This window comes from Strongylocentrotus purpuratus, unplaced genomic scaffold (genome assembly GCF_000002235.5).
Source record: "Strongylocentrotus purpuratus isolate Spur 01 unplaced genomic scaffold, Spur_5.0 spur5_scaffold_6, whole genome shotgun sequence".
Lineage (NCBI taxonomy): Eukaryota > Metazoa > Echinodermata > Echinoidea > Camarodonta > Strongylocentrotidae > Strongylocentrotus > Strongylocentrotus purpuratus.
Genome location: NW_022145612.1, coordinates 28,228,275 through 28,243,166, shown reverse-complemented (window position 1 = coordinate 28,243,166; position 14,892 = coordinate 28,228,275). Strand labels below are relative to the sequence as shown.

Sequence of the window (14,892 nt, the reverse complement as noted above, 5' to 3'; positions counted from 1 at the left end):
AAAAACAGATACCCTTTACATAATTTACCTGGAGTCCCTGTGACTGTCTGTTTTGATAATAAAACATTCCTTTACCTTTCACCGACAGTAATAATGTCATCATTTTCATTAAGATCATTAAGATCTCATCTCCGAGGTTGAATTGCTCATATTCCTAAGCGAACAAATCAATTCCGATATCCGAGTAACTAATTAATTACTCACTGTATTTTTGGAAAAACACAGAAACTCATTTTCTCTGTTCAGATGTTACAGTGACATGTTTTCTTCGGAAATTTTACAGTCAGATAATCAGAGACAGTACTTTTCAGAGAATGAAAGAAAACTAATAATGTAATTAGATAGCATGGTTTCATGTAGAAAGAAAGAGCACATCCGATATCATTATGATGCCTTGTCATTATAAAGGTCACTAAGATAGAAGACCGATTGTGCTTCAGCCCACAATTAAATGTGCCATTCACTGCTCTATTGTCTTCTTTCTAGCCAGTAGGAGCATAATTCTACTCGGAAAAGGTTATGATCAACTAATTATATTAGATGCAGTGATTTCTAGCAAATATAATCGTGCTCATGCATTTTTAAAATTCGATTTATCAAGGTCTTCGTGCATTGTAACATTGTTGTCTTTCTGTCTTTATGTCTCAATGACTGAAAATCAAAGTTCCATGTAAATGTAAAAACTATTTACAAACAAATAAAATCACAATTATGTCTGATAATTCTGAGGATGAATAAAGAGAGAGAGAGAGAGAGAGAGAGAGAGAGAGAGAGAAGGGAGGGGAGTAACATATGCAACGAATAATGTTTTGTCACTATGTATTAAAAACCTAGTACTTTTATCTCGTCAATCTATGCTTTAACGAGCCATTTCGTCATTAAACACGTAGCTACATCCAACATGTTCCATCAAAACAGCTTGGAGCCAATGTTCTCCAGCAATTAATGATGATAACATTGATATCCGTCTAGAAATGCCCCAACGTAATGTCAAACTGATATCGATCACACTTCGGGGAATATACTTGATGTTTGCTTAGGCCGACACTGAAAACCCGGCTGTAACGAAGATCGTCAGTGCTCCCGAATGCTACGACTTTACAGTTATGTGGTAAGGTGTACTTGGAAAACTGACATCGAGACTCGAAGGGTTAATGAAGGTGGCATGGCAGGTGTCATGCAATACACGGTGTGAGCTAGTCGATGACGCGAGTGTTATCGGTAATGAGGGTGATTTGAGGTTGTTGGAGCTATTTGTAAGATTGATTAATAGGTCATACGATCAACATCACAAGCCATACCCATCAATCAGACCCTTTAAAAAAAACATCCAATAATGAATGGACAAAAATAAAGTCGTCGTTTCCTTCTCTTTGGAAAGTAATCCCGAACGAAATGCTTGACTAGGAAGATGAAGAAAAAAAATGAGCCTTACCCTGGAACGATTGGAGTAGAATAATTATTGAGCAGCATTTATGCAAACACGTTTGATTAAAGCTGCGTATGTGAAAGATAATCCATCGCCTCCGGTCAAAATCGGAAGAAGTACACGACATGACGTGTTGACTTTCTCAGCTTTTCCACTCTTTTTTATTTCTTCATCAGCTTACATGATGATGGTGGTGTGTATATAAAAGTGTGTGTGTGGTTTGGTTGGTTGTGTAATGGATGAATTCAGTGAATGATGGCGACACGACCAATGTCATCGTATTGTTGAATTACAGATTCAACAGCTGCGGGCTCGCCAATCCTTTTTCTCCGATCCCTTACCATCCAGGTTGCTCCAATTTCTAGCATCTGATACGCGCTATTAGGGCGGAGTAATTAAGGATTTCGGGCAGACAGTTCAGCCAGGCCTCTAGCCCCGTCAGCTTGATTTCAACGTTGACTTCAGAGCCTCTAGAGAAGAACACTAGAAGAAAAAGTATCCGGTTCGATTGGACCCATTTCATCGCACATTCTGCCAATTTATTGCTCCGATTCATTACAAAATATCATGCACCTGGAACATTAACAGTTAAACGGTTTTTGAAGTCTCTTTAAACAACATGAAACCCTTTGCAAGTGTTATAACAAAATTTAACCCTATTCTACCTTTCTTTCTTCTTTGAATGCGCTTCCGCGTAAAGTGCTTTTATCCAAACATGTTAAAGCTTATCTGCCGTAGTTTACAGGAGGGATTAGAGCGCCCTGCAAGGTCACTGGACAGGTGGTTATCTCATCAACTCAGCTCTCAGTTAACATAAGAAAAAGAGGATCATGGGGGACCAATGGTCACCGATTAGGCATTGTTTGTTATATAGAGGGCGCAAGTAGCTACAAGTAGTGCAGTGGGCCTTTAAAAGAACTTCTCATCCCTTATTACCGCCTTATTGCCTTTAGCTAGTGTTTTTTCTTTCCAAAGTTTTCCTGGTTGAAAGAATTAAACAAATTAAAACATTAATAAACCTGGATTTTCTTTCCAACATGTCTATGATAAGCCAATCAAGAAATATTAACATTTGGTGGTTAAAACTTAAAAATATATAACCTTCTCTCTTTGAGCTTCAAATCTTCAGTCCTTGAACGAAAATTTACTAAATATAACAATATAAATATTAGAGATACCTATTATGTTTGAAAACAATATTTTCTTTTTCCAAAGCTGATTTGAAGGGGTGCTTTAATAAAAAAACGTAGAAACTTTATTCCACTTTTCAATAGAGCCGACATACTAAGAATGAAATCTTCAAATCATTAGCGATGCTGCACTTGAGTGTCGAAAAATCAAACCATTTCTTTTACATCATAAAATTTTTAGATGCACATTTGCACATTCTAACTTGTTGCACCCTTCTAAGTCAGACTCTCCTAAGGGTGCATATTTGAACTATCGATGTTAAAAGTTATAAACCTTTTAGAAGTGGTGCTTATATTCGTTTGAGGTGCAAAAACCACTAAAAAATACGCCATCTTCGATTTAGCATAAAGGAAACTTAAAATGGACAGCATTTAGTTAGCCACGATTCCGCGCTCAAATAATCTAAAATGTATAAGTGATTGTGACAGGCTGATTTAAAAAAAAAATATTTATGATTTAATATAAATACTCCACCAGTGATCTACAGTAGATATGGACGTATTCACTGAACAGGGACCCGTTTCACAAAACCTTTTTTCAATGACAAATGACAAAAATCAGTGACAAATCTGCTGATAGCCAATCAGAAGCAAGGATTTCACTACCTTATTACAAAAACTGTCAATCGTCACTGACGAAAAGTTTTGTGAAATGGGGCCAAGGTGTTATTGAATCATTGAATAATGTAGGTTAAATATAACATTCCAAAGGTCTCAGCTATCGGATTGTTCGCATGGATGATTTGGCCGAGGGTGAATGTCCGGTGGTCCTTGTCCTGGGGGTAGTTGAGAGAGGGAAAAGTGTTGTCCGGGATAGTAGTCAGGAAGAATATTTTTACTAGAGGTTAGGTCTGAGACTGACTGTCCTAGGGTAAAATCCCAGGGTCAGGTAGTTTGGAGGTACTTTTCTGGACAATAAGGGCTACTTGTCCGGATGATAGGTATCCTTTAGAACCTTTTTGTTCAGCACACTTAACCACTTTGCCAGAATAGGGAAAGTGCATGTTGATAATACATTACGGAGGGAAGGGACGAACGTTTTGGGCCAAATAGAAGTTAGTAAAAAGAGAAGCTTCCAGTTATATGTAAATACAGTCAAACCTGCTTTATTGACCACCTGTCTACAAAGACCACATTTTTTTGTTTCCCTTGAAAATTTGTTTCCCATTGAAACATGTACTAAACGAACCTGTCTACAAAGACTACTCTCTGTGTCTTCCTTGGGCGGTCGCTATAGACAGGTTTGACTGCACATGATTTATTCTGCACATGACATTTTCAAGGAATCATCCTGGCAATACGTCTCATGGATCACATCGAATGGATCGTAGTAAACGTTTTTGCTTCTTTACTCCTCTATATATCCAGTCACTGGAAGTAGGCATGGATGGATGGGAGGAAACTTAACGAGGAGGGTTCTTATATTTCGCCTCGGGGCTCAGCCGAGTCAGGCATTTGATTTCCCTTCAACTCTCGAGTGTTATAGCACTTTGGGTATGGTAAACCATGGAATGATAGGCAGGCCGACCGGCCGGACGGGGAGCGAGCTGAGGGAAATTAGTTGGGACTTAATGGTCAAATGAAAGTGGGACCGAGGCCTATTAAGCGTTCTCTCTATTCATATCTTAAAGCTTATCTGTACTAGTTTATAGGAGGGATTAGACCACCATGCAAGGTCACTGGACAGGTGGTTATCTCATTAAAATCAGCTCTCAATTAATATAAGTCAAAGAGGATCATGGGGGATCAATGGTCACCGATTGTGCATTGTTTGATATAGAGGGCGCAAGTAGCTATAAGTAGGACAGTGTGGCTTTAAACGTACTTATCTATGTCTCGAATGATAGCTATTGATAATGAAATTGATGCGTTCACGAAGCTTGAATAATTATCAAAATTATAATACTCCCCCCCCCCTTTTTTTTGGAATAAATACAGACTAGAAGTTGAGGAAAATAAGACTAAGACAATAGATGTGAATACTACTAAGTGGATGAAGATAATTATTGATTTACGGGAAATGCGTTTACACTCTGCTTTCAAGTTAATACAGATATAGAATTTCATCTCATTCAACCTGACATGAAGTGCTTTTAACATTATTAATATGTATATATTCATGTTCGATGTTATCCGTGATTTAGTATCTGAATAAAGATTTATTTGAACAACTAACAAAACAAAACAAAACAAAATGAAGCTTGAATAATTGACCATTGTCACTCGGAGTACAGGCCACTGCTCGTTATCGGTTATGGGAATATCATACCGCAATCAAAATACTCAGCCGATGGAGTATGAATCAAATCTGTCAAATCATGCGGGTGGTGATTAACTGGGAGTTACGAGGTTTAGTTTACATGCATCAAAACAACATGATGAGGACTGTGTACCGTCTGACTACCATGTACATCTATAGCAATGTTGCAGTAAATTAAGTTGGTATAGGTTTTATCCTAGAGTCTCTGTTTGGGGAAAATAGGCATTGGATATAGCATGGAGATCTTCTTATAGGTTGATGGGCTATGCAGAACCACTGTGATGACTCTGTCTGGTATTGATTTAATTTCCTGTTAAGGCAAACACGTTGATCAACTTTCCTTTCCACAATATGGCTGCAAATCTGTTTGTCAGCTAGCAACTTTATGTTTGGAAAACTTCTCATCTAATGTTTGGGTATTTTTACTTTCTGTTAGCTTTTCCTTACTCTATTAATGAGCATAAAGAAAAGCTGATATGGTGCGCTTGAAAAAGGATGCTCATAAGAAAGTAGTTTTTCAAATGTTTGTTTTTTTAGCCTTTTAGGTTAATAAGCTAATTCAATGAGCATGTTTGTATAAACGATTAAATGAAAAATGAACTAAAACTGACATCTAAGAGTTTTAGAAAATAAAGGTAAGGTAAATTATATTTGAATAACCGACAAGAGAAAATAAAACACATAATTTGGGTAGCTTACTGCTATCGAAACACTAACATTGAGATTTATTGTATAAAGCGTTATCTGCGACGTGTTAAAACTCACAGATTATTATCACAGTTCGCAGGTGTTAAAATTCGATTGGTTTGCTATCTGATGAAATGATGATGCTAATCACACGTAAATGATATAATCTGTCTAGACTAGTTATCGACTTTTTTAGGGCACAACCACTATTCAATGAATAGATGTTTTTACAAAATTCTCTCTCCTTTTTATCCTTTTTACTCGCCCTTGGAGAAGGTTAAAATGGTTGTATACCTTGCTGTTCTGGTGCGCTGCTGATGGTGAACGGATGCCACTCGTACTGAGCGATCTGAGGAATATTGATGAAGATGTAGTCTCCCGCTTTGTAATGGAATCGGTTGGGTCTCGTCAATGCAAGATGCGTTACCTAAACAAATGAAATGAATTTGTGGTAAATAGTAAAAAATAATATTCATACTATTGTATAGTTCATCATGGAATAGATATATCAAAGGTTTGAATAATTGTGAAGTGCAATATGAATCTATACCGGTGTTCAAAAGGGTCGTCATGGAGCTAAAGAAGAACGGAAATGGGCAATTTTATAAAGCTATTGTGTTGCATAAAGCAACCTTTCGGTCGATCGGTGGCTATTGCTTTGAGTAAAATAACACGCGTGGCAAACGTATGGCAAACGGGTGACCGTGCAGAGAGGTGAAGATAGCAACCGAAGGGTTAATATTTAAATATTAACATGCTCTATCAAAGAGAACTCACAACTCGGTGGTATATCTATTGGTATATGCACGAGGAGTGGGGGGGGGGTACTGGTATCATGATGGGAGCACCAGTGTAACTCAGAAGATGAAATGAAATTTAAAAAGTCAATCGATTGGGGGATGGGTTTTGGAGAAGGTCGATCATTTTCTTTTCAAGTTCACATTCCTTCTCTCCACTCCCCCACTCGGGTGTGTTCAGGTGTGTGTGTGTGTGAGAGAGAAAAAAGGAGTATATTTCATAGACCACATCGTCAGAAAAATCCTGCGTTTATTTTTAAAATTAATTGTCTATCATTCCATGCCAATTTATTCACACGAAAACTATGTGTAAACCTTAAAAGCCCATCATATTACAAACACATAACTATTCCATTATAAAGGTAGTACATCGTATGTTGTACGTCATACTTCTTCTAAGTATACTTTTTCAAGGGCTATACTTACACACAGAAAATATATACTAAAAAGTGCATTACTATTAAAGAGCCGGCATTCAACACGCATGGTTAACCTAAACACTTTCTTATCATATATATATATCCTTTCCTTTGAAATAAATCCCTTGCGAGTATCACCAAAAGGAGTAATCAAATTAATTCTGAATGGCGATTTTGAAGTAAACATATAGCTGTGTGCTGTATACTGTATGATTTAATACTTTTGTGCAATATTGTATCATCTCTTGCATTTTTGGATAGCTTTTCAAAACGCTTTTTTCCAATTCCATGCTAAAGGAATGTCATTTCTATTTATGGATATGAATTTATGCAGAATCCTTGTTTGAGGTTGCAATTCCACTTTTTTCATATCTCTTTATAACTTGAAATATTATCCCATAAAATTTTTTTAAAAATAGATCTAAAATTGCATGTTTGAAAATATATTTTGTGTATACAATAGAAAAAAAGATGAACTGGATCATTGCCAATTATCCATGAAATCCCTAGTAACTATACCCATTTTTCATTTATCCATCATGAATCTTTTGGATTATATGAAACCGTCTTATTCATATATTCATATAGACCGTTTATACATTAGTACAATAGATACCACGGTAACCTATATTAATATGAGTTCATCTGTCATTGTCTTAAACGTTCAATAGTCTTTTGATTACAAAACAACAGGATGAAAAAGAACGCATATCATTTACAAGATGAATACATGCACAGATTTGCTTTTCTACATATTATTATAATATGTGGTTTTCTGAATCTTGATGCTGCCTGGTGGAATGCGTTATACGAATGAATGCTCCAACATTCATGCATCGTTTTTCCCATCCTTAAATTGGATTAGTGCGCACGGTTTCATTCAGAAGCACTCATTGTCTTCTAAACATATCCCCGGTAGTGTAGCATGGGTACACACACTGAGGGAGTGGGGGGGGGGGGGGAGGGGCACTTGAATCATGCGAGAGATGGGGGCACTTGTCTCACCCGATGGAATAAATGTAAATTAGCAAGACCCCTGACCAGAGTAAAGGTGTTGGACGGCCAGATATCATATCATCTCCTTTTCATGTTCCTTATTCCAATTATTCCTTGTTCTCTCCCCCTTTCTCTGTCTCTCTCTCTCTCTGTCTCTCTCTGTCTCTCTCTCTCTCACTTTTTACCCCTTCCCCTAATCTAGTTATTTCGTCTTTACCCACTAACCCCTGTAGCTTCCTACATACTTACCCCCGATGGGAGAAGGTTAACTTCCTGTACATATGTCTTTCCGTAACGGGCTTGCTTGACGCATTTGGTCTGACTGAGTTTCTCCACGATGAAGATGATTCCTGGCACCACGAACCAGTACCAGAACCTGGGTCCGTGTATGAGCAGCAGGCCCCAGAACACCACGTACAACATATGCGTGAAGTAAAACACCTGAACAAGAACATTGCAAAGGAATGAAAGTACAAGTATTACGGTAGGAATGAAAATAGAATATGTAAACATACAAACTTGTGATCCAGTTTGACAAAATAAAATCATACAAGATTTGCGTACGAATTGAGTTGGGTGAAAGTAGTCATCGTTAAGGAGAATTATTTCAAGATTTTAAAAGAAGAATGCCAATAAATTATCATATTCAAACCGAACATGGGGCCAGAGAGACCCAACCCAAAGGAAAAATAGAGCGCGAGACCGGGAAGGACCAAGGAAGAAAGTGAGAAAGATTATGGAGGGATGGAGAGACAGAGAGAGAGAGAGAGAGAGAGAGAATAGGCAGAAAAAGAGAGATTTGAGACTGGCATACAATGACATACACAGAGACATAAAGAAATAATAGACATATTAAGAGAGAAAGATACTCATAACTTATGCACAAACAGAGATAAGGTCAAACAAAGAGGTTGAGGCAAATAACCCACCCCCCCCCCAAAAAAAAAAGGGGGAGAAAATTTTCTAATACTGTTTCACAACACAATTTTATTAATCTGAATATGTTTTCGATGATAGTTTTGAATATAAAACCAATGAATCTGATAACCATCTCCCGACAATGTGTCAATGATGAAGCATCTTAGAAAACTTCCTTTCTCTCTTACTAGCCCTCCAATTGGAATAAGATGAGATTAGAATGACTTACTTGGAAATGTCCTGATCGTCTGACGAAGGGCATTGAGCATATGACCATGATGGCGAGGATGATGTCCAACACCCAGCCAGTGAGGAAGGCACTACCGGAAACGGGAGCGAGCCCGAGGCTCGTTAAGTGAGGGTTCGTAAAGAGTAGAGCCGACATCGTGACGTTACCATCGGTTGTCTTTTCTACGAACCCTGGAAAATATCAACAAAGGTTTTAGAATTACATGCAGTCAAACCTGCTTTAGTGACCACCTGTATAGAAAGACCACCTGTCTATAAAGACCACATTTTTTGTTTCCCTTTGAAAAAAAATGGTTTCTTATTGAAATTTGTATTAAAGGAACCTGTACATAAAGATCACCTGCCTATAAAGACCACTTTTCGTGTATCCCTTGGGTGGTCTTTATAGACAGGTTTCACTGTATAGTGATTTTTAAACTTTGGCTCAATCAATATACTTAAAAACGCATAATGATTTGTTATTGAAGTTTGATGTGGATCAATTTTCGCACTCTTTTTACACGATAATATGTATTTACACAATGCTCTTTTTTAATATGATTTTTTTTTGGACATTGTGTTCACGTCGGTTTAATTTGTATCAATTTGTTACTTTGTTTTTGATCCATCATTTGTAGAAAATATTATAACAAAAGCAACAGCAGTAAAATGGCTTTAGGCATTTTCTTTACGCAACTTGAGTAATAATATATTGTTCAATGAGGTTGAAAATATAGAATATTTCCTTCAGAAATGGGCAACATATTAGCCAAATTGGGATAATACAAATATGGATGGATACATTTTCACCCTCATGGCACATTTTTACCTAGTATTTTTAAGAGTGAAGAAGATGTTTTATAAAGCTTTTCAATTACGAAATAAATACAACCCCAGTAGATATATGTCTATGAAAATGAAAAGTTCGATGCTCCGTCGAACTTACATCATTCTAGGTCACTGAGTTTTAACATTAAGCAATATCGCTCCTTAAGCTGAAAGGCCGATCTTTTAAGCTTAAAAATTGGGGTTTATTATTCTTAAATACTTGATTGGTATTCTGTGAAAAGTTATTACATATTGTATAGTATTACGTCATATCCGATACCCTTACTCCATTGGGCCACACCTCATATAACGACTCTGGCCATTCTTTGAGGTTTTAAATTTAATATCAAAGTCCTCGATTAAATGCTTGCATAAAAACGTGTTTTCTTAAATACATAGTTGACATTGTGCAAAAGGCATGAAAAAAGGATGTACACGTTCATACTTCATTATATCCTCATTTAGATCATCTTTTCTCATTACATGGCTATCAATTGGCCTATCCGTTTCCAAATTGGGAGATAACTATCATAAATGATAACAATTGGTAACGCATTTATGAATTAATCAAATCAATTATAGCTCCCTTGGGCGAAGTAACGAGCTTCCAACGGGACTAGGCACCATTAGCCGGTCATTATAGGATGTTGGTCAAAATGGAGGTTGTGGAAGGAACAGTGTTCTGGTGATTCTTGGAGGACATAACCCATTAAGAGACGCATGAAGGTGAACGCGAATATATAAGATTTTTGATTTTTATCGAGCCAGACGCGACGCTGGTGATTATTGAAGTAGATTACATAATGACAACTTAAAAGTCATTTGTCGCTCAGTTGCCCATTTCATAAAAACTAACTGATTATAAAACGAGATGAATGTCTAAATAAGATAAAGAGCTAAGAAAGATAAAAGAAATATAAATAAACAAGGTAAGGAAAGAATAGGATTGTGGCTGTGATAAATGGAAAGATATACACACTACGAGTGATATAAGGCAAAAGGGGAAATATAATATATGCATACAAACATACGTACTTCTGTATGTACATAATGTATATATATTAGATAAAGTAAATAAAGTAGATATAAAGAGAGAGCGAGAGAGAGAGAGGGAAATAGAGAGAGAGAGAGAGAGAGAGAGAGAGAGAGAGAGAGAGAGAGAGATGTTAGAGAGATGTAAGAGATGGGTCGAGGGAAGAGACAGAAGGAGGAGACAAACAAGAATAATATAAGCAGATATAAACCAAACTCTATTGGACAATCTTACTTTCAAACTTGTGTAATTGATAACTTGTATTAAGAGTTGTTTGTAAAATCTAAAGGGTGACAAGAGCTACAACCACTATATCTGATTGATATGATGCATTTTGAAAGCAGACAGTTTCATTTGATACACAAAACTTGTAAGTCGCGCGGCCATGCAATTTTCATTTTAAACGGAGGTAAATCCGTCCCTAATGCAGGTAATCATCTGTTCAGACCTCCATACAAAACGCAGATAATCTTGTCTATTATCGGCAGACGGCGCATCAATTATTGCAATTATTGATTCTCTCAATGTTTACGAATAACTGATATCCGACATTTATTGATTGCCTATTCTCCTCCAATCCCTTCAAAAAGTAGCACTATTTATCCAAACTATCCTAGCATCGTACAAAGGTTTGATATACCAGTTGCGTTCCCATGGCGACCGCGTGGGAGGGGGGAAAGATGCGATGTAGTCGTCGTCAGAGAGTCCGCTTGATGATGCCTTTGTAGAGCAGGTGTCATTCACACACTGATGTCCCTACATCATTTATCTAACCTGAATAAATAGTTCCAGATATCTCTCAGCCATTATCATAAATCACGGTTTCTCTATCTCTTTTCTTCCTATTTTGTATTGAACACCCACGGGGGTAAAACATCAATTCACCCTTTTTTGCTGCATTCTTTTTGTCTTTATACCGTGTGGCTTTATAGAGTCCCGACAATGACATTAATTGAATCTCTTCCGCGAACCAAAGCACCTGTCCTCGCGCCACTCGACCGGCGTTACACGGCGTTGCCGCACAGACCCCGCCACGGGTGGATCTTCACCTTTTATTCTAATGGGCCTAATCGAATCATTTCTATTAAACGTTTTAATCTCCATTTCTCTCTCTTCTCTATTTCTCTCTCTCTCTCTCTCTCTCTCTCTCTCTCTCTCTCTCTCTATCCCCCCTCCCTCTCTCCTTTTTCTCTTTTCGGTGTAATCTTTCGATTGCCGCCCTTGCTTCTTTCAGGCAAGATTCTTTTTTTCCTTCTAATTCGGTCGTCGAACCCAACTCGTGTTTGAGTCAAACGTTTTATTGATCTCGATCTCTTTGTGTACATATTTCGTGGATGTATTATTTTATCCATATGGTGTTTTTGTCAGCAAATTGATGACCTATTGTGACCCTTTTCTTAGAGCATCACTAATTTTCAATCATTAGAAATTTGTAACAGGCGTCTATGGGAAAATAAAGAAATAAAAATGGTGCTTTCAATGTGATTTGGCACTGCATTCAAAGGGTTTAGTTTAGCAAAATCCCAGAATGCAGATTTCAGTCGTTATCATTATGTCTGATGTAGACTGAAAACGTTTTCTCCATTTCTCTTACAAGAAGAGTATGTTTCAAGTGATAAGAAGGCTAAATCAAAGGGATATTTCTTCTTCATTTAGCGGTAATTACAGAGGGTTCTCTTTTTAAAATAATGTAGTAGAGAAATATTTCACCATGTCGTCTTGCACTTGACTATTTCTTCCATATGACTCGTTAATTTTGCCCTCTGAGCTTCTTTAATTTATTCATTTTATTATCCTGATTCAATACATGAGGGAATATGAAACACTTTAAAAGATCTTTGTGATTACCAACAAAGCAGACATAGGTCACTCACTCGAAAGAAAAATCAATTTAAATGGACTCTTAAGACGCTGAATTTGTAGTTACCGCCCTTCACTACGTTAAAACCTTGTAAGATTGTAATCGGCGTTTTTATCACAACCTGTCGTAAATTAACATCAGTGTTTTTTAAATATAAATTGTATCACAAGAAATTATGAAAGCGTACTGACTTTTTTCCAGGTTAAAGTGGATGTTATATTTAGGCCAACTGTCAACCGCCTTATCTCGTAAAGATCAACCAAATGTCAACACATAATAAATTTCTCATTTCCATTTATACAAATTTAGTCATTTCGTTATTTTATTGCAGAATTAGAGTAATTAGTTCATAATAAACATGATAAAAACTTTAAATTGGACACTCCTTTATGACTACGAACCACACGAATACTACGGGTAAAAAGGGAGACGCGTGGATGAGAAGAAGCGGCTGCTTCTAATTACATGTATATTGACAAGAAAATATGCCCTTCGGTTAAGAATTTTCCATTTTGAAGACTGAGGTAAAAAAAAAAAAAAAAAGGCAGTTCTCCCAGACGTATCAATTTTTCCATTTCCTCATGTTCCCCAAGATGTTTCAGTCGCATATAATTATCCCGTGGTGGTGTTATTTCATAACTGCAATACTAACACGATTAATAGAATCTATCACCTGTCGCTGCTTATCAATAGTAGATCTACAATATCATACATTTATTTGATCGCTTCCTGTAACTCAAAGCTCCGGGCGAAATTTCGATTTTTATGCAAAGGGAAATGAGCAATGGAGCTGTTTTTTACAGAGTGTTTGCCAACGCCGGCGCGGCCTATGTTACGTCAGACTGAAGACGCTAAGAGCATGAGGGGATGGATTAGGAAAATGTCAGCCTTTGTAGCGACACATGCATTAATGTCATAACATCGGATGTTTTAATTATTGTCAGAATATGAATTATTGAAACAACATTGTCGCCTGATTGATCTAATTCTCATACTGCAAGCTTGCAATGCTTGTATAGTGGGTGTACTCGGTTTGATTACGTTTCCTTTCTATAATTTAACAACAATGGCAATAAAAACAACTCAGTGGATAAACAAAGCAATTATAATGTGCAGTTTAGTGATTAAGTAGTTATACTCATTATTATGAAACGATTTTTTATAAAGATACCTATGAAATAAAGTCTTCCAGTGACTATTTAGGGAGAAATGTAAATATACCCAATTCCTAAGTAATTTAGTATAGCAGCTCTGTCTTATATGTTAAAGGTAAATTCCAGTGCTGATGTTGGAGACGTAGGTATTTTTTCGCTCATTTAATTAAAGATGCACACATTGCTTTGCTGTTCAAATACTAGAGTTATGAGAATCGAATGAACTATTCTGTCTCATTCCCTGGCTAGCTTAAAGTTGAAAACGAGAGAAATCTAAGTTTGAATTAATTGATGGTTTTTCGTTCTTCTTAAATCAACAAGATCAATAGGCATAAAGTACATAAGGTATTATCCTTTTTCGTTTGCAGTCTTTCTTTCCGCATTTGTTTATTATGTAAGACATGTGACGTGTCATGTGACCTGATGAAGGGGGAAAGAGGTCGGCATTGTCAACAAGATGCCAGCACGTGCTCGTCATCATCATATACTTTCCCATAGAATAATAGCCGATGCCTCATAGAGCTACTAACTACAATTAAACTACTCTTCACTAACTAAAAGTAAATATCTCCTTCTAACCAGGCATGTTGACGAACTTATCGAACAAATAGTACTAGGACATACTGGCTTTCCAATGCAACCTTTTTTTTCAATATGTGCATGTTCGTACCTATAAAGTCCTGCTGAACCATTATTTGAGAATAACCGCTATGGTTCATGATGTAATATAACTTGCAAAAACGGTTTCTATTTAATTCATATCAAAGCAACAATTGTTAAAATAATTTTCAATCAAAGCATGTCTCGGTATTTTGTTTTTTGTTTAGACATTAAAGCATTAAATCTAGAAAGAAAGAAAAAAAGATCCGAATTTCATAGTTAGGATTTGATTCGCTCAATTAGATATGGAGAGAATCACTGAGGAATTCCTTAATATCAGGGGAATCATAAAACCTAATCACGGATTTAATTAGATATAACAACATTCTGGTTTTAAACAACGTTAACAGTCAATTTATAAGACACGATTCTCCGTTGAAGAGCTCAAGAAGTGACTCCAGAGAGATTCAACAATGTTTCTTGCTAAAGGTC

The 14,892-nt window shown here is 36.7% G+C and overlaps 1 protein-coding gene across 1 annotated transcript in view; it reads right to left on the bottom strand.

Annotated features, from left to right (window-relative positions):
- Window positions 1–14,892, bottom strand: part of LOC581656 (NADPH oxidase 5) — a 63,570-nt gene that overhangs the window by 6,527 nt on the left and 42,151 nt on the right. Inside the window, exons 6-8 of the mRNA XM_030999948.1 lie at window positions 8,926–9,116; window positions 8,028–8,219; window positions 5,861–5,993 (exon numbers count right to left, since the gene is read on the bottom strand). Coding sequence (XP_030855808.1) covers window positions 5,861–5,993; window positions 8,028–8,219; window positions 8,926–9,116 — 516 coding nt within the window. The remainder of the gene's footprint in view (window positions 1–5,860; window positions 5,994–8,027; window positions 8,220–8,925; window positions 9,117–14,892) is intronic.